Source organism: Leptodactylus fuscus, chromosome 6 (genome assembly GCF_031893055.1).
Source record: "Leptodactylus fuscus isolate aLepFus1 chromosome 6, aLepFus1.hap2, whole genome shotgun sequence".
Taxonomy (NCBI): Eukaryota; Metazoa; Chordata; class Amphibia; order Anura; family Leptodactylidae; genus Leptodactylus; species Leptodactylus fuscus.
The window spans coordinates 64,760,548-64,781,349 of record NC_134270.1 but is presented as its reverse complement, the minus strand read 5'-3'; the positions used below and the strand labels follow the sequence as shown (position 1 = coordinate 64,781,349).

General features: G+C 42.1%; 1 protein-coding gene across 1 annotated transcript; it reads left to right on the top strand.

Moving 5' to 3' along the window:
• Window positions 1-678: 678 nt before the first annotated feature.
• On the top strand, window positions 679-20,372 carry NFRKB (nuclear factor related to kappaB binding protein). The gene is made up of 26 exons (XM_075280102.1): window positions 679-788; window positions 1,831-1,975; window positions 2,843-3,044; window positions 3,839-3,966; window positions 4,067-4,241; window positions 4,336-4,437; window positions 5,262-5,335; window positions 6,351-6,435; window positions 6,963-7,149; window positions 7,306-7,414; window positions 7,710-7,836; window positions 7,914-7,979; window positions 8,060-8,139; window positions 8,273-8,316; window positions 8,430-8,490; window positions 8,700-8,874; window positions 8,957-9,063; window positions 9,391-9,514; window positions 9,598-9,677; window positions 10,114-10,328; window positions 10,411-10,675; window positions 10,757-10,954; window positions 11,824-12,504; window positions 13,849-13,955; window positions 14,178-14,313; window positions 19,611-20,372. Exons 2-26 carry the CDS (start codon window positions 1,841-1,843, stop codon window positions 19,734-19,736), a joined length of 3,789 nt encoding a protein of 1,262 aa, XP_075136203.1. The 5' UTR covers window positions 679-788; window positions 1,831-1,840; the 3' UTR covers window positions 19,737-20,372.
• The last annotated feature ends 430 nt before the right edge of the window (window positions 20,373-20,802 follow it).

Sequence of the window (20,802 nt, the reverse complement as noted above, 5' to 3'; positions counted from 1 at the left end):
AATGGTAGAATCCATTTAATGATGTAAAGAGCTGGACCTGTTGGGAGATGGTGTAGCAGGACTGGTCCATACACTCTGAATGTTAACAAGAATGGTGTTATTGACTGACAGTAAGATGAGACTTGTGGAGACATACAAGTATGAAGCTATTTGCTAAGCCACTATATGTAATTCTATAGTGTGATACTGTGTGCTACATTGTAGTATAGAATACTTCGTGTGATATTAAGTGTGTGTGTGTGTGGGGGGGGGGGGGGGGTGTTGGGGGGCAGCAGATTTTGTCCCTCTTTCAGTCGTTTCCAATAAGGTATGCAGGTATGAATTAGGTTCTGAGTGGCTGTATCTAAACCTAGACTGTCTGCTTAGCTTGTGTATCCAAACCATTCATGTGTGATACTGTGTATCTAATCCATGTGTGATCCTGCTGCGTTGTGTAACGTACCCTATCCTGTGCCATTACGTCTGCTGAGTTACGTAGCTAAGCCTAAAGTATGGTATTACCTGCTGTATCTAAGCATATATCTTGTTATACAGTCCCGCCTATTGTGTACCACCCCCAGCGGCTGACAGGTACGGCTCTACAAATCGCGCGTTATCTAGTCATCCCGTACTGCATGCTGGATAGCGGAAGTATTTCTCACGTGTGGCTGTTTGCTTCCGGTGGGTCACTTCCGGCAGGGAAAGCGGAAACCGGTACCGGGCAGGATGTTCCGAAGATGGAGGAGCCGTGCTGTCCGGTGCAGTGTTATTAATGTCACTCCGGAGAGATGGTGAAGATACCCCGGAAGGTGGGACTGCGGATGGAAGCTCAGGGGCAGATACAGAGGGGGTAGCTTGTGTCATGTATTCATTATGCAGGAACACCTTGTCTGTCATGTAGTTATGGAACTTAGAGAGGTCGGCAGATCTGACACGTAGTTATAGGGCTTAGAAAGGGCAAGTTGTGTGCTATATGGGGATATGATATAGCTAGGTTTGTGTATACTGTGGTAGTGGGGATGGTTGACAGGCAGGTTGTGGTGGGGGGTGATGGTGTGGCTGACAGGCAGGTTGTGGTGGGGGGTGATGGTGTGGCTGACAGGCAGGTTGTGGTAGTGGGGGTGGTTGACAGGCAGGTTGTGGTAGTGGGGGGTGATGGTGTGGTTGACAGGCAGGTTGTGGTGGTGGGGGGTGATGGTGTGGTTGACAGGCAGGTTGTGGTGGTGGGGGGTGATGGTGTGGTTGACAGGCAGGTTGTGGTGGTGGGGGGTGATGGTGTGGTTGACAGGCAGGTTGTGGTGGGGGGTGATGGTGTGGCTGACAGGCAGGTGGTGGGGGTGGTTGACGGGCAGGTTGTGTATCATTTAGTTATGGGAAGTAGATGGGCAGGGTCTTGTCAAGTGAGTAGAAATTAAATAATCCAAAAATAATTTTCCACCAGGATCCCCCCTGAAGGACCATATTAATTCCACAAAACAAATATCAATACAGCACTAAGATTAAGTAGATTAAGATTCCAATTGAATCTATTTTTTAAGAGTTTATGTGAGTACCATTTTATAGATTGTTATAGTAAAGGGTAAGTTTTATTCCATGGGGCATGTTGTGGGTCACATTAATATAGAGGACTTTGCAGGTAGCTATTGTGTCAAATGTATAAGGGGATTAGGGAGAGCTAAATTTATGTGTCATGAAGATGAAGGTAGGGTGACAGATTCATGCATAATGTAGATATGTGGACGTCAGTGGGGGAGGTTATATGTCATGTTGATATGGGAGTGGGTTAATCTGTCAACAGGGGCTGAATTGTAAGTTTGTCTACATTTACCTTCCATTTCATTTTCCCTGTAGCTAAGAAGACATGGACTCCCTTGACAATATGTTGACCGATCCCCTTGACCTGGGGCCGTGCTTGGACAGCAATGGAACGGGGATCATGGAACCATGTTTACTGGGAGGAACAAGAGTCAGTCTTCCTGAAGATTTGCTGGAAGATGTAAGAACATCTAACACCCTAACCCTATTCTGTATACAATAGTGATCTGCATCCCACAGCTGCTGTGAAACTACGACCCTCAGCATGCCATTAAAGGGTGTAATGTTATACCACAGCATAGAACAATTTGTAGCATGGCATAGTATCTGCAGATCTCTGGTTATTACTAGGCCATAGTATCATTGTGCTTGTTGTCAGTCAATGGAAACGTGTAGACACAGAGAGACTGTACAGATCTAATATTCCTTATAGCTGAGTGTTTGTTACATTTTACCTGCTCTTATACACTGTTTCAGTCTGGAGCCTGTGTGCTTCACAGAGAATCAGCAGGGTTTCTGTGGAGAATATTAAAGTCTCACAGTTACTAGATAAGACAATTGCTGCTGCACATGTATTAAAAAAAAATATCACCACAAAATTCTGTTTAAGTTTTACTTACGGTATATGACCAGGAAAGCTGGCTGGACATCAGTATGATCACTGGACCTTTGTTGTCCTCATGAATGTGCAGTTTTATATACCGACAGAGAGCTGACAGTGCACTGAATTCAGCACACTGTCAGCTTTCCCGGTATATGTCCTGGCGGTGGAGAAACCCCCCTAACTGTAACATCGCCTTGTACTAACAGAGGGACCATTCCTTACAGCCCAGCGATGATGCAGGGCTGTGAGGAACGCCCTTCTGACAGTGGGGAGTTATCGGTGCCGAAATTAACGGAACCGATATCTCCACCCTCGGGAAAGCTGACAGTGCACTGAATTCAGCGCACTCTCGGCTTTATAGTAGGATGTAAAACCACATATTCATGAGTGATTGCTTCCTCCTTTGGTTCTGGGAATTCAGTGTTTCTCCTTCTTTGTTGACAGCCTGAGCTCTTCTTTGATGTTGTCAGCATGGACACCTGGCAGAATGTCTTATCAGACTTGCAGCGGGAGCACTTGCGCCAATTTCTTCCATCTTTCCCAGAGAACAACACAGAGCAACAGGAGCAGATTGTCCATTCCCTTTTTAGAGGGGAGAACTTTCGCTTTGGGAATCCCTTGCAAATTGCTCAGAAGCTCTTCAGGGGTGAGTTCGGCTTTGCACCTAACACATAAAGTGTTCCACGCTGATTTTGAAGATGTCTGCTTCTTGTCGGTGGTTAACACTGTTGCCTGCAATTTTGTGTTTTGTTTTTTTTTGATTCCCATATTTGTGTGGGTTTCCTCCCACACTCTAAAGACATACTGAAACAGAATTTAGATTGTGAGATAGTGAGCGATGAAACTTTGTAAATTTCTGTAAAATATGTTGGTGCTATTCGAGCAAACAAAAGAAAAAAAAACACAGCACAGGTTTTTCTATAATATTATCAAATGTAAGCAGGACTAGGTTGGAACAGGTTTCTGACTTTAGGATAATACCTATTTAATGACTGCAAGCAGAAATCTTGACAATGTTTAAAATGATATATACAACAAATCAGGAATCAGTCCTTTATCTGGATTTGTGCAAAACTGTTACAGCCACTGTTGGTTGACGACCCAATTGGCCTAAAAATAAATATTCCAATAAAAAACTAACCCTGGATTAACGAGGTTGCTGATAATCAGAATATTTTATTGGACAAACTATGCTTGTGCCATAAACTAACAAAGATAAATTGAATCAGTATACAAAGCTGGCAAATAAACCTCCTACTTGTTATTGTTGTTGTGTTTTGTTTTGTTTTTTTAATACATGTATTAACGTTAGTTGCATGCTGGATATAATTTGACGGCTTAGTAACCAAAATTTACTTTGATATGGTTGGAATGAATCAGGGTTGTCAGTGTATTAAAAACTGTTATATAAACATTCTCGTCCTTATTGCTGCGTTACAGACGGTCATCTGAACCCAGAGGTGGTGAAGTATAGGCAGCTTTGCCTGAAATCCCAATATAAGAGATACCTAACGTCTCAGCAGCAGTATTTTCACAACCTACTGAAACAAATTCTAGCATCTAGGAAGGTAAACTTGCTTCCCCATCTGCTGTAATGGCTGGTGCCACCTCTTTGCCCCAATGTCAACGGTTTGGCAGAATTAACTCCTGTCTCTGTGCTGTTGATAGGAACTTCTAGATGTTGCAAGAAAGAAGGGTCCAGACGTAGTGATGAAGCGGAAGCCAGCCTCAATGAAAAACTCTCCTGAGGAAAGAGAGAGGCGGGCGCAGCGGCGTTACCTGAAGATTCTGCGAGAGGTGAAGGAGGAATGTGGAGATGCCACCCTATCATCTGAGGAGGAAGGTGAGGTTCTATGGCCTCAGGGCCTTATGTATCCTTCACTCAGTGATACCTCAAAGCAGTAGATTTTATAAAGCCATTTTCTTTCTATGTTTAGATTTGAGCTCTTGGTTACCAGGGTCGCCCACGCAGTCCCCCGGAGCTGCTGTTGCTCTCCGCTCAGTTCCCACGCTTTCCACTCAGGACATGAAGACTGCAGGTAGGTTGTGCACATCCTAAAAATAGTGGAATTGTGGTCATATAGCTAACATACTGTGGGTAGGAGTTTCTAACTCTTTTGTCTTAATGTTATTAAAGGGGTTGTCCAGCTTTTAAAAACTGAAGGCCTTCCCTTAAGATATACCATTGATTTTAGGTTGGTGGGGGGGTCTGTTGGGATCACTGTCAACTAGCTGTTTCTCAGTGTGCAGCTCTTGGCTTTTTACATGCCAGGTGTTGTGCTTCTCATGTAACATACTTTTTAATAGTTGCTGTTGTGGGTTCTGCTGCAGTGTCTCATGCAGGTCCTATGCTACTACAAAGTATGGTGTGTGAACAGCATAGCCTTGGCATGTAAATGATGGTGAGAGATGCATGTTCCATACAGCAGCTGATTAGCAGTTGTCCCAACAGTTGCACACCCATCTGTTTAGTGGGAAAATCATTTTGGTACCTTTCATTTTGGCAAACTTATGATCTGTACTAGTGATATGTCAGAAATTATGCTAAGATCCCACTACTTGTTAAAACAATGGCCAAAGGCGCTCATTGAGTCTTGTGTCTTTTTGTTTGTACGTGCTTAGTTCTCAGTGAGCCTAGTGTGTGTTGCCCAGATTCATTCTATAGACTTTCTAGGAATCTTATACATTACATGCACCGCACAAAGCTCAGCTGTTCGCTCTTGTTGATTCATTTTGGTTACTAAGAATCCACACCAGTCAAAACAATAATTTTTTTTATATAAAATTACCTTTACCCAAGATCTGCACTTGTTCTGGGGCTTGTATCTCTAGACTTCATCTCGCCTTTTATTTTCCATTGTAGACAAAGTAGAGCTGACAGAGCGTGACTTGAAACTGTTGCTGAGAAAACATCGTGAGAAGAGGAAACATCAACCGGTAAGTGACAATAATGTAATGTCTAAAAGCCCAAGTGAAGGTTCTACATGAGTATAAACTTATTTTCCTTCTGATATATACAGTAATAGGAGTGTAAATTGAAGTGGTACTATCTGTCTCCATTTCTTAATTATATGTGCCTCACAGACATCCAGAATTCTGGCTTTATGTAAATTAAAGGGAGTCTATCATTGAGCATTTCGTTTTTTAAGTAAACACATGTTGGAATAGCCTTTAGAAAGGCTATTCTAGTCATACTTCTTTCTCTCCTTTTCATAGCTGTTTTTGACAAATAGGTACTTGATGCTCAGGAGCATTTTTCATGTGCTCTGAGCACCCCCGTTGTATCGTAGATGCCGCCTTCTTGGCTATTCCTTCATGCAGATTAGGTAATTCTCTTCAATGCCTAGAAGGCTCCTCTGTCTTCAGTGGATCCAAATCCCGCACATGTGCTGTTCAGTCCTGTAGGAATATAAAAAAGATGGCCAGCGGATCATGCACTGTACGCTCAGCCCAAATCCGAAGTGGCAGTGTATACAACGACCTAATTTTCTTATTAATGTGTGAAAAATTTAAATATTTGTGTTTTCTGACAATGAATCGAAATCTTCATATATGCTCAGGGCTTAAAAACTTTGTTCTGTAACTTTGTTCTGTAACTTTTTTCCCTGGGTGGATGGCAGGAAAGGTGCTTAATCTTCATTCACATGGTAGTATTCTTCTGAGCATTTTGCTTAAGTATTTGTTTGCCAAACCCAGGTTTGATTCAAGAAAGAGAACTTGTCTGACTTGTTTAGGACTCCCTTTTGAATTTTGCTGACTAACACTGAAATAAAATATTGCCTAAACCTGCATGGTGAAGAATGAAGCCTTTGGGGTCCCAGTGCTGCCTAACAATAAGATTTCCTCCTTATACCACCAATAGTATACAGAGGCCATACATGCCGATGAGAGTTGATCCTATATCTTATAGCGTTTTGTCTCTTTCTTTCTCTCTCTGTTTTCTCTGCTAAAGGATCATCCGGATCTCATGACAGATGATGTGACCATGAATGACATCATGACACGGGTTAATGCTGGCAGAAAGAATTCTCTAGCAGGTAAGGGATGGCTTGATGAATCCGGATAAAGTTTAGGGCAGTTGCAGCAGAAAATTGTCCCGTTACATTAGCACTTTTTGATTTTGCTAAGGGTTTTTCTTAAATTACACCTTTCTACCAAACTACATCATTGGAGACAGTTTCACCACACTGTATGCAAATGCATAACAGAATAACATATAAAGGAGGTGTACCTGAAATTTACATCAAAGCTAAAGTTTTTTGTGTTCCCCAGTGTCTGTGTCCACTTGTGATGTCATCTTTACACTAGACTCAGTACAGTTATCTCGTGCAGAAGAAACAACTGTCCTGTATTATAAGAGCTCAGCTAATACGTTAGGAGTATCTGTCCACTAGCTTGCTTGCAGTTTCCAGTAACATCCAGCAGAATAGGAAGGGAAGTTCCGGAGCGCAATATAGGCAGTAATTCAGGATCACAGGATCTATAATACTAATGCTGATAATACTTCATTGTGATGCTCTCATGTGGCTGTAGATGTACTTTTTTTTTAATTTTTTCCCCCCAGCACTTTTTGATCTGGCTACTATGAAGAGAAGAGTGAAAGAGCGAGATGAGAGGAAAAAAAAGAAGCTGAAACCTATTAAGACAGAACCAGATGACTTCCCAGAAGTCTCTGAAGAAGTGGACATGATGCCTGCGTTGCTGCCCAGTGACCCAGCTGTACCCGTTCCCTTGACTGCAGTGAAAGAAGAGTGAGTCCTGTCCTTATGTAGAGCTGCATACTTCTATGAGTAGCTCAAAAGGCAGTGATTTTCATGTTACCCATATGTATGTTGTCTGTATGAAATAAGAGCAGCCCCGTCTCATTTTCTTATTATTGGTTATGAACTACTTGTCTTATTCCGCAGACCCATGGAGGATGTGAAGCCACCATTGACTTTCAATGAGATTTCAGCCTGTTTCTTTACCCTTTTACTGGATATTCTGATGATGGAAGGCCCCTCCAGTCTCATGCTGGTAAGTGGCGAATAACTGACCTCTTTCATATTTATTACGTGTTCCATCTTTTCCTCAGTCAATCAGTACACAACTAGTGTGGTGTAGATATTTAGTTTTTTTAATATAGAAAATACTATTATTTTTTATTTTCATTGATGACAAGCAGATATGAGAAGTTTGTGCAAATGAGAAAGCAGCAATCCTATTACATAGGACTGGTCTTGCTGTGTGATCTCTACTTGCATTTCCCTCCTAGCCTGCTAGATCAGATGCAAACTATTGTCGGATGTTATGATGATGATTTTTGTTACAGTTGGAGGATAAAGTGTCCCACTGGCAGTCATCGCCTGCTAGCACCCTGAATAGCTGGTTCTCTGCATCTCCTAACTGGTGTGAATTGGTCCATTCAGCTCTCATGTATCTTGGTGGGGACAGCAAAGGTATGAGACCTAATCTATAGGATTCAATATAGATTTGGATGATGTGAAAATGATTCACTGTAGTTTTCTCTTCTCAGGGGCCTTATCTGGCTTTACTCAATATGTTGAGTTTAAGGAGAAAACCCAGCAGTGGAGATGTCTCGGTGAGTCACTGATGCCTCATGGATTCTCTGCTTCCTTCTCCTGGAGTGAATGAAGCTCTGATTTTCTTTATGGTTTTCAGGTCCTTCCAGCGACTCAGAGAAGGAGCTGGTGGCTCTATTTCACCTTTGGTTGGAGACAAAGGATCACATATTATCAAAAGTAAGATGATGAGATGTTTATTATATTGTTATAATTGCAGTTCGTTGGTGATTATTTTGGTATTTGCCCCTTGGAAGTTTAATGTTTCGCTTGATGCTGTTAGTTTTTTTATTGTATTTAATTTCTTCTCCAGGAGCCTGAAGAAAGTACAGACACCGGAACTCCAGTCCCCAGAGTGTAAGTAATGTATGGCTATATCCTGGATCAGGGTCCATGTACACAACTCCAACTTTAGTTAATTGTTTAGTAATTATTCTGTACACTCATACAGGAGTTTTGTCTTGTTTTAGGAGGACAGATTACATTGTGCGACCAAGTTCTGGGGATGAGAAACGGATCTTTCAGGAGCAGGTAAGACTTCAGAAGAGGGTAGTAACTGGCTGAGGTGACAATGACCCGTCCAACTCTCTGTGAGGGACTGCTGCTTTCTTCTCCATTTTGTTGAGTAGTTTTCTGAGGGCTGTGTTTGTAGGCTCCACTATCAGCCTTGGCCCTATGTTGGCTGTCTAAATCGTCACTCTCTGTTCTCAACTGTGTTGCTTATTTTATCACTCCCTCAGGAGCGCCACCGTTATCTCCAACCTCACAAAGCCTTCACATTCCGTATGCACGGCTTTGAGTCGGTTGTGGGTCCTGTTAAGGGGGTGTTTGACAAGGAGACGTCACTGAACAAAGCACGAGAACACTCCCTGCTGCGTTCTGACCGACCTGCTTATGTCACCATCCTCTCTCTAGGTGAGCGCACCTGATGATTGGGGCAATTGAGTAAAACCGTAAGTAACAACTGTTTGGTGTAACGGCTTCTTTTATCCACTAGTGCGAGATGCTGCTGCCCGACTTCCAAATGGAGAAGGGACACGTGCTGAAATCTGTGAGCTGCTCAAAGACTCCCAGTTCCTTGCCCCGGATGTTACTAGCGCTCAGGTAAATTGCAACATGTGAACAGCCAGGACCGTAGAGCACTTGAACACCTAATAGAAGATTGCAGTGCTTGCTCATATTAGTTAGATTCAAATTTGCAAAGGATTTCTACTTATGACATAGATAGGACTGCAGTTTAAGAGTCCAGGTGTCATCAGGCCCTTTATAATCACTATGTTTATCACTATCTGAACATTTATTACATGACTTCAAAGACCTAACTGATAAATTTGAGGACCTAATGTTTAGTGCCCAATCTTCTGGGTTAAGCTTGTTATCGCTATGCTATACCTTGCTACGTGTCATGCAGTAGTCTCTTGTGATCATTAGGTTAACACTGTGGTGAGTGGAGCTCTGGACCGGCTGCACTATGAGAAGGATCCTTGTGTGAAATATGACATTGGCCGCAAGCTGTGGATCTACCTCCACCGAGACCGCAGTGAGGAAGAGTTTGGTAAGACCTTTACTGACAAACTTGGTGGAGAAATCGCCGGCATCTGTCTGATCATACTTAGTCTGTTTTGATTTATTTTGCAGAAAGAATCCATCAGGCTCAAGCAGCAGCAGCCAAAGCTAAGAAAGCATTGCAGCAGAAGCCAAAGACTCCATCAAAGATCGTACGTTACATCTTAGAACATTATAACTTTTTTCTCCAGTTCCTCACCATTTGTAATGTCTGCTGGCTGCCAGTAAATAGGAATAATTTTGTTTCTACAAGCCTGGACTCCAGTTACCTGCACTGACGCAAACTCAAAATTGGGACAGATGGGGTCTGTGCAGCTGACCTGTTGACCTCATAGATTGTCTACAGCAGTCTGTAGCAAACCCTCAGTGGTGAGAAGTATTGAATTAGGGTGTGTTTTCAAGAGTTAAAATGATCATGTCTGGTCTCTTAATCTACATTTGAGTCTTGGCCTTGAATACTCTGATGAAAGGATCAATGCCACCTAGTTCATAATTTGAAAATTTCTGGAGCAGATCCATTTTGTCGTGAATATTTATATTTGAGTATATATGAGTCCATGTGATTTTATATTTCCTTTGCTTTATCAGAAGTCAAGCAACAAGGAGTTTTCAGTGAAGAGTGGTGGTACTCCAGAACCAGGGCCATTGACCCTAAATGATTGTAGCTTGCCCCCGACTCCTGGAACTCCCAGTACACCAACTACCCCAGCACTTCCAGCAACACCTTTGTCTCCCTCCACACCTGCAACCGTCAGCAAAATTATTGCCAGCAGTGTCCCAGAGCCTCCAAAATCCAGTCAGAGGTATGACCTCAACAACAAACTTCCAGATAATTGTTGCCTTTCTTTGTGGTTGTAGCTAACTGTATTTTTGCTTCCTGTACAGTGTTCTCCTGGTGTCTTCTCCAACCATACCTCAGCTGAGTACATTATTGAGTCCTCCGGTGACCAGCCAGGTGACCACCGTGACTCCAGGACCAGTGAGAACCACACTTTCCACCCCCACAGCTATCCCCCAAGTGCGAATTGTGACCGCTCCTACTACAGTCACCCCCACTCCCCCACCAACCATTATGTCACAGCCACTCTCCCCAGCAGTGTCTCACATCAGATTGCCAGTCACATCTTCTGCCACCAAGGGGATTACACAGGTTAGTAAGTTAATGCAGGATGGAGCAGTTAGAACTACAGAGTTATTGTCCATTTGCTTTATATTGTCTGTTTAAACTTAGGTTGTGACAATGCCTGTGAAGACACAGTCTACTGCCGCTGTCCCTCGTCCTGGGACGTCATTGACAACTCATGCTGGTATTACTGTGACAACTTTGGCTCCATCTACTGCAGTTGCTTCCAAACCGGTAGTCAGTTCTCCCGCTGGGTCTGCTCCAACTATCTTGCAGAGTATTACTGGCCAAAGCATTCTCAAACAGGTAATGGATTCTGCTCCAATGGTTAAACTTTCAGCTAGTGCTGTAAACCACGTTCAAGCATTTGTCTATATTTTTAAAAATTTCTACTACTGAGCTTCAAGCAATTAAAACAGCTTTGCAAATAGTGTTAACTAAAAATCTCTAATCATTTTGTGTGTACAGCATCTATGCAAATGTGTCTCCATTGCTTACAGGCTTCAAACAAGCCTGTGTAGTATGTAGTTTAAAGTATATTTTGGGTTTTTGTTTTTTTTTAAATACTGATCTGTCCTCAGGATAGGTCAGCAATAGGAGTAATGGGGGTCTGACACTAGTGACCATCTGTTTGAAGTGGCAACAGTGGTCTGCTAAGAATCAGGCAAGGTATGTTGCAATGAGGTCACCATTCTTGCACGATCTCCATCACCTTGTCAAAAAGCTAGAGGATAGGTCATGTGAAAAGGAATGGACAACTCCATTGAACTTGCAGTAATGTGATACCCATTTCAGTCTATCCACTATTTTCTTTTTATTCTGATATATTTGATAGCATATTGTCATTACTATTTGTCAAGTTACAAAATTAATTTTCATTGTCATTTTCCCATTGTAGGAAATAGGGATAAAAATATACCATAAATAGTATCTGCTACAGTATGCCGCTGTGATAGTTGTAAACTACACTGTGTAGATTTTAATGTTCACTTGGATATAACATCTGGTCACTGCAATGATATTACTGGGTATAAACATGGTCTTGATGCATGATAATCTGTGGCATTCTGGTAACCATGTTTACGGTTCTTTAATTTATGCATATTATTACTTAACATTACATGGTGACCTGTAGTGGAATCTATTGAATATTCTCTCCTTCTCTTAACCACCAGGTGGCATTGTCGGGACAACTTGGCATGAAATCTCAGTCGTCTTCAAATCTTCCTCTGTCAACCACCAATCTCCGAATACAGGGCAAGGATGTGCTGCGTCTTCCTCCATCTTCCATCACTACTGATGCCAAGGGTCAAACTATTTTACGCATCACTCCTGACATGATGGCCACATTAGCCAAGTCCCAGGTTACAGCTGTGAAGTTGTCACAAGAACTTTTTTCTGCCTCTCCGGCGACCAGCTCCAACAAAGGACTCCTACAGATGACCCCAAACCCCTCTTCCCCTTCCCCTCCAGCTCCTGCTACCATTAAAGTCACCCCAGAGGTTAAACCAGTGGAGGCAAGTAGCTCTGGATTTAGACTGATGCCAGCACTGGGGGTCTCTGTAGCTGATCAGAAAAGCAAAGGCACAACCAGTGGTGACACTAAAGCTGCCACCACTATACGGATTGTACAAGGACTTGGTGTTGTCCCTCCAAAAGCCTCACCCTCACAGAGTATTACTGTAACCGCCAAACCAGTACCTGTGGCGTCGTCCTCTGTGATCAGCCCTGTTCACACTGCTGCAACAGTAAGCCTTACACCTGTGACCAGCACTGGAACAAAACCTCCGACTGGAGTCACTGTGGGAGCCACGGCAACTGCTGTACGGCAGATTCCAGTCACCACACCTCAGCAGGTAAGATCTTTAATCCATTGGTAATCCGTTGTCCTGGGTATGTAATAAGACCTAGTTGTGAAGGTTATGGTACAAAGCGGAATCTGTAACTGAAACTGTATGTGTGGTGGTTATCACCTTGACAGGAAGTTGAGCACGCAATGTTGTAATTGAGGCATCATTAAGGGCATACCTGAACCTTCAACTTATTTTCATAAATTGCTGCTACTTGTTGACAAAAGAAACTTTGTGATATATTTTATGAAAGATAAATACCCCCTTCCCAACTTATTTTGACCCATTTGCACCTTCACTGGTCTTGGCTGTCCCTGCACTGCTCTAATCTGTACACACTGCAGAAGAGCTGTACACCATTCAAGTCTGTGGAGAGGGGAGGAGGTTGCTGCTGGAGGGAGGTGAGGGCTAGAGGATCTTTCCCCACCTCCACCAAGTCCAGCTCATTACATCATTTAGTAGGTGTTTTTCCACTAATTCCAAAACGGCAGAATTTTTCTCTAGTCCCCATAGTTCTGGAGCAATAAATGCAGTTTGTTTAGGTGCCTCATACGATTTAGTCTCATTACTGTCAAGTGGGTGGTGTCGGGGAGGAGCAGGCAAGGGCTGTGATTCTGAGCTATGGCACTACCCACCTCTGATTGGAGCTCTGCATCACGACGCCTTTCCGGCTTCTGTCTGACACTCTCCACCTGATAATTGCGCCAAAGTAGCATATTAGGCATCAATATTAACTGCACTGATTGCTTGGAAATGCCGGAGGCTACAGAAAAAATCTCTAACTGTTCTGGCATCAATGCAGTTGCTAAAAACAAGAGTTGGAGGTGGTAAAAAGTTGTCTTTAAGGAGCCTGGGCTGTTTAGAGAGTTTCCACACAGACTTGGAATATCAGTTGAATTTATTGTCACCTATGTGGGGACAAAACTCTCTAGATGCTACTGTCTGGACTTATGTCTTCATCTTCCCCCACCTTCTTTGTAGACATGAATAGTGCACAGATCTTCTGTGGTTGAATTAATAAAATTAGGGGTCAGAGGGAGTCAAATAAGTGAGGAACGCAAAACGAATGTTTAAATGCTGCGGCCTCTTTGCTACATTCAAAGCACAACTTATAGGGGCTGAGCTTGGTATTGCTGCTCAGTCCCATTCATTTGAATAGGACTGAGCTGCAGCATGGTTATGTGAACAATGGACATGTTGTCACTGGTCTGAGAACAGTAAGTGGAGCTTGCTTTAGTGCTGCAAGCTCTTGAAACCGCTAATGGGCTGGGGTCCCAGGCTTCAGGATTTACTGATGGTCTATCCTCAGGTTAGGTTACCTTTCTTAGATGTGTTTTGGTTTCTTTTTAGGGAAAACTTCCGGCGAGGATCACTGTGCCACTATCTGTGCTTAGTCAGCCTATGAAAGGGAAGAGTGTTGTGGCTGCGCCAATTATCAAAGGCAACTTAGGAGCAAAGTAAGTAATGTCTGGATTATCATCACCATGGTAAAGCTGGAAAATCAGCGCCAATAATATGATATGTGGTAGTGAGGGTGATCATGATCTTAGATATCAGTATTTTTGTAGAATGTTCTTATTAAGAAAATCAGAAAACCCTGAAGATATTACCACTTACACTTCTATAATGTGCAGGACATTAACCTCTCGAAACCTCTCGTGTCTTTTCTTTCTCTCTAGTATAAGTGGATTGGGGCGAAACATAATACTGACGACTGTGCCAGCGGGGACCAAACTCATAGCTGGTAACAAACCAGTCAGTTTCCTGACCACTCAGCAACTGCAGCAGCTCCAGCAGCAGGGACAGGCCACTCAGGTAAGAAAACCACTAGACACTGGATATTTTACATACTTCTCTAGCTTATATCAGTAACAATTAAATAATACAAAAAACAAAGTGGTGAAGTTTTTGATCAGGAAATATATGTCCCTTATTCTGAAAGAATTGGTGTTCAGCTAGTACAACGATTGGTTACCTCTGGTTCTGTCATTGAAATAAAAGGAATAGTGTGCACAATGGCCAATCATCACTCCACTCAGAATGGGAGGGGGGGGGGAATAAAAATATTCTCTTCTCCTGATCGTTGGGGGCCAGAGCATTGGAATTTCCACCAATCTGCAAGTTATCCCTTAGCTAATGGATGGGGGATGACTTGCCCAGATGGGAAACCCCTTTAGGCTACTGTTCAAACCCTGAGAACGGTAAATTGTGTGTATTTGGAGGAGGCATTATTAGTCGTAAACAAGTAAGAAAAGTGGACATAACCCATTCAGAATAGCATTTAACCCCTTCCCGACCCATGTGGTACTATTACCACATGGATGTCTAGTGCTTCACGACCGATGTGGTAATGGTACCACATGGATGTAAACAATCCCCGCAGCGCAGTGCGGGCGTTCTAGGAGCGGGTGTTAGTTGTATCTGACACCTAACACCCTGCTCCATCACCCTCCATCGGACATGAGTGCCGATTTTGGGTTTTAACCCGTTGATTGCCGTGATCAAACATGATCACGGCAAACAACGGGTTGCCCGATCGTGTAGGGGTCCCCAGCACCCCCCGCTGCGAGATCGGGGGGTGCTGGTATCCCTACTAAGTGGCCAGGGGTCTGTTTAGTGACCCCAGCCAGCCCTGAGTCCCACTCACCTTTGTATCCTGGCCGGCGTCTTCTGGAAGTGAGTCTGTGCCGTCCGTACGACTCACTTCCTGTTTCTAGAGTGATAACACGCAGGCTGTCACTGCAGCCTGTGTCTCACTCTAAACTAGAGAATCAGTGATGCAATCATCACTGCTCTAAGTGTCCCATAGGGACACATGAAAAAGTTAAAAAAAAAAAAAAAGTGGAAAAAAAAATAAAAGTGTTTTGAAACAATTAATAAAGTTATAAAGCCCAAAAACCCTTTTTCTCTATAGAAAATGAATTATATAGAAAAAAACCCTAAAAATTAATAAAAACAATACATATTTGGTATCACCGCGTCCGTAACAATCAGTACAATAAAACTGAAACGATATTTAATGTACACGGTGAACCACAGAAAAAAAAAACGGAAAAAACCCGCCGGAAGTAGTGATTTTTCGCCATCTCACCTTACAGAATGTGCTATAAAAAGTGATCAAAAAGTCAAATGCACCTCACAACAGTGCCAATAAAAAGCACACATTGTCCCGCAAAAAATAAGCCCTCAACCAACACTGTCAAAGAAAAAATAAAAATGTTACGCCTCTCAAAATATGGCGATGCAAAAAACATTGATTTATGTCTCCAAATGTGTTTTTATTCTGCAGAATTAGTATTGCATAAAAAAATAATATAAATGAGGTATCGCCGTAACCGTACCGAACCGCAGAATAAAGATAATATGTTAGTTATACTGTACGCTGCATGGCGAAAAATTTAAAAGGTAAAACGCAATACCGGAATTGATTTTTTTTTTTTTTTTTTAATCCAGCAAAAAAAGAGTTAATAAATTGTATTCGGTAAGTTGTAGGCACTCAAAAATGGTGTCATTACAAAATGCATCGCATCCCGCAAACAACAAGCCCTTATATGGCCACGTCACCAGAAAAATAAAGAAAATACAGCATCTAGTAATGCAAGAACAAAAGCCCGCAAAAACCGCCAAATTATTAGAACACGACTGGCTGCATCAGGTAGAGAATGTATAAGCTGTGCGAGCGAATATCAGGGGACACCCCAGATTTACAGCTTATGAACGAAAAGACACCAGAAGTGACCCCAAAGTGACCCCCCAGAGTGACTCCCCCAATCATAGGAGCCTACTGGGACATAGTAGGCAATTTGGTGTTTGCAATGTTCTCCGCACTGCTTATATATTCCCTCTTCGCCATCCGCTGTGCAGTCACGTCTGGGATACTAATACTCACTACACCCCCTGATAAATTCTTTGAGGGGTGCAGTTTTCAAACTGGGGTCACTCCTTTGTGGAATCCACTTTTCCGGTACCTTACAGACTCTACAAACATGACATTGCGTTCAGATACCAAACATCTGAATCTGTACTCCAAAAGCCTCATCGCGCTCCTTCCCTTCTGCGCCCTGCTGTGTGCCCAAACTGCAGTTTATGCCACATATATGACACATGTATGACACTGGTGTACCCAGGATAATGCACGTAATGTCATATGTGGGAATAAACTGATATTAGGGCACAGCCAGACACAGAAGGGAAGAAGGGTTATTTGGTTTTTGTAGCACAGACTTAGACGGTTTGGGGTTTTTTTTTTGGATGCCATGACACTTTTGCAGAGACCCTAAAATTGCCCTTACAAAATGGGGTCACTTCTTGGGGAATTCCAGTTCACTGGCACCTCCAGGGCTCTGCAAAAACAACATGGCACCCAGAAAGTCCCTCTAAATCTGTACCCCAAAAGCTAAAAAGCGCAGTGCTCCTTCCCTTCTGAGCCCTGCTGTATGCCCAAGCAGCAGTTTACACCCACATATATAATTTTTTGCCCCTCGGGATCGCCCACTTAATAGTTTTAGGAGTGCAGGTCTCTGACAATACAAAGTGGGTGCAACGTATTGGGCACCGAAATGACATATTTCTTTAAAAATTAAAATTTTCATTTTGTACATTAATTTTTGGGAAGCATTTTTTAGGCTCAAAATGATAATACCCCTTGATTCATTCCTTGACGGGTGTAGTTTCTAAAATGGGGTAACTTTTGAGGGGTTTCCATTGTATTGGTACTTTAGGGGCTCAGCAAATGCGACATGGCACCTGAAAACTGCCCTCAAAAGCCAAATAGCCATCTTTCCATTCTGAGCCCCACCATGTACCCATACAGCAGATTATGGCCACATATGGGGTATTGCCATGTTCAGGAGAAATTGTGTAACAAACTGGGGGGGCTTTTAATTCTCTAACTACTTGCAAAAATTAAAAATATGGCGCTAAATGGACGATTTATTGGAAAAAAAAGTAATTTTTCATTTTCACATCTCAATGGTAAAAAAAATCTGTGAAACACCTGTAGGGTCCAAGTGCTCACTAAACCCCTTTATAAATTCCTTGAGGGGTCTAGTTTTCAAAATGGGGTCATTTTGGGGGGGGGGGGGGGTTCCACTGTTCTAGCACTTCAGGGGCTCTCCAAATGCAACATGGTGCCTGAAACAGATTTCAGCTAAATTTGCCCTCCAAAATCCCAATAGCGATCCTTCACCTCTGGACCTTACAGTGTGCCCATACATCCCTTTACATCCACATATGAGGCATTTCTGTAGTTGGGAGAAAATGCTTGACAATTTTTGGGGTGCATTTTCTCTTTTAACCCCTTGTGGAAATGCAAAATTTGAGGTTAAAGCAACATTTTATAGCAAAAAATGTCACTTTTCCTTTTGTTGGGCCAATTCTGTTACACTCCTGTAGGGTCCAAGTGCTCACTATACCCCTTGGTAAATTCCTTGAGGGGTCTAGTTTCCAAAATGGGGTGACATTTTGGGGGTTTCCACTGTTTTGGCACCTTGGGGGCTCTGCAAACAGGACATGGTGCCTGAAAAGTATTGTAGCAACATCTGGCCTACAAAATCCAATTAGCGCTCCATCCGCTCTGAGAGCGACCGTGTGCCCGTACATTAGGGTAACAGAACATATGTGGTATTGTCGTGTTCGGGAGAAACTGTGTAACAAAATTTGGGGAGCAATTTTTCCTTTAACCCCTTGTGAAGATGAAAAATTTGGGGCTACAGTGACATTTTATTATAAAAAGAGTAATTTTTCATTTTCACATCTCAACGGTAAAAAAATCTGTGAAACACCTGTAGGGTCAAAGGGCTCACTATACCCCTTGATAAATTCCTTAAGGGGTCTAGTTTCCAAAATGGGGTGACATTTTGGGGGTTTCCACTGTTTTGGCACCTTGGGGGCTCTGCAAACGGGACATGGCGCCTGAAAAGTATTCTAGCAAAATCTGGCCTACAAAATCCAATTAGCGCTCCATCCGTTCTGAGAGCGATTGTGTGCCCGTACATTAGGGTACCAGCACATATGGGGTATTGTCGTGTTCGGGAGAAATTGTGTAACAAAATGTGGGGTGCAGTTTCTCCTTTAACCCTTAGTAAATGTGTAAATTCTAGGGCTAAATGAATATATTAGTGACAGAAATTGAAAAATGTAAATTTGACCTCCATTTTGTTGTAATTGCTGTGAAATGCTGAAAGGGTTAAGAAACTTTCTAACTGCTGTTTTGGATTCTTTCAGGAGTGCAGTTTTTAGAATGGGGTGACTTTTGGGGGGGTTTATTAGAGAGGCCTTTCAATTTCCCTTCAGAACTGAACTAGTCCCTTGAAAAATGTGTTTTGGAAATTTTCTTGAAAATTTGGAAAATTACTGTTTGACTTGTAAGCCTTATAATTTCTGAAAAAAATGAAAGGGTGCTTAAAATTTGATTGCCACATAAATATGAGACATGGTTAATTATATTTATGAAAAAATTTGGGTAGTATGACTTTCTATTTGAAAGGCTTGCAATTTCAAAGTTTGAAAACTGCATTTTTTTTCAAAATTTTCACCAAATTTCCTATTTTTTCATAATTAAAGACAAAACATATTGTCGAAAATTTACTACTGACATGAAGTACAATGTGTTACGAAAAAACAATCTCAGAATCACTTGTATAAGTTAAAGCGTCTCAAAGTTATTGACATTTAAAGTGACACATGTCAGTTTTGAAAAAAGAGGCCTGGTCCTTAAGTCACTTTTGGGCTGTGTCTCTATGGGGTTAAAATTACCTCCTGCAATAGCTTGCCTGCTAAAGGGACAGTTTTTGGAAACCTAAAGGGAGCCTTCACACGGAGTGAACGCACGTGTATTTTTGCAAAATACACGTGTAAAAATAAGACTACCATTGACTTCAATGACATTTTACAGGCGTATTTTTACACGTGTAAAAAATATTATTGAAGTGTGTCTTATTTTTGCAAAAGTACACACGCGTTTACTCCGTGTGAAGGCTCCCAAAGATGCCCAGGGCACCTTGTAGTTAAGTGTAGCAGCGGCTCTTGTCTGCATCAGATGTTTCTTAGAATCTGTCAGTAAAAGTTTTAATTATTGCAGATATATATTTCCTCTTTCCTCTCTCCTTCAGGTGCGTATACAGACTGTCCCAGCCTCACATCTACAACCAGCTTCCTCTCCTGCAACTTCCAAAGCAGTGTCTACTGTTGTAGTAACTACGACCCCTCCCCCCAAGCCAGCAACAGAGCCTCAATGATTAGGAGACACTGGGATAATAGCGACTGGATCCAGCCATGATCTGTTCTCCAACAGATCTCACAGCACAGCCTTACAGAAGAGTAATAGCAGCTGTAATGCCTTGTAAGAAGGCATAGTTCTGAAAAACTGTTCAGTTCCTGGTGAACGCTGTGGACTCTTTGAAGTGTCAGAAGTAATTTGCGTTTGGACTTATGTTTTTATGCTGCAGAAGCAAATGGTGAAAAAAAGTAATATATATATATATTTGCCTTTTGCTTGTAAATGTAAAATATATTTAAGAATTGAAGAAAATATTGTATGGTATTTATAATGTGAAAGGAGTGATCTGTGTTGTAATGCCATAGTGACCTGTACAGCCCCTGTCCTCACTGGCATCATTACATGGAGACAAGTCACTCTTCTCCTGAGATACTCTGTACTGCCATGGGCTATGAGTAACACTCAGCCTCTGATATTGGTTTGCTAGTCTCGCATTGACCCATTTACTTAGTCTTGCTAGTAGAGAGATCACTGCTCTTCATCATTTATCACAATGGCATACTCCTAGAATTTTTTTTTTATTGATGTTATATATCGTATGAAGATCACTATTTGAATGTTGTAACATAACTTTAGGCCGAATATTTCACATACTACAGTCTAGACCAGTGATAGCTAACCTTATGAACTTGGTGTGTCAAAATTTGTAAAAAAAAAAAAAAAATTGGTGTCACAACTAGAAATATCCATGATTTTTTGATATTTATAGCTATAGTAAAGTTATATTTTTGATATATGCATTTGTCTTATGTATTTTTGGCTAATCACACAGTAGATCTCCTCCCTTTTTCTCTTTTATGCCATCATCCCGCACAGTATATACTATTTTTTTTTTTTTTTTTTCCTTCTTCCTCCTCCTGTCATTGACATCACTTGCAGCTCCCTGAATGAAGTAATAGGAAGCTAATGGCTTCCTGTTTCACCATATTATTAATGGTAGCTCAGTGGTTAGTATTGTTGCCTTGCAGCACTGGAGTCCTGGGTTCAAATCTGTCCAAAGGCAACATCTGCAAGGAGACATACTC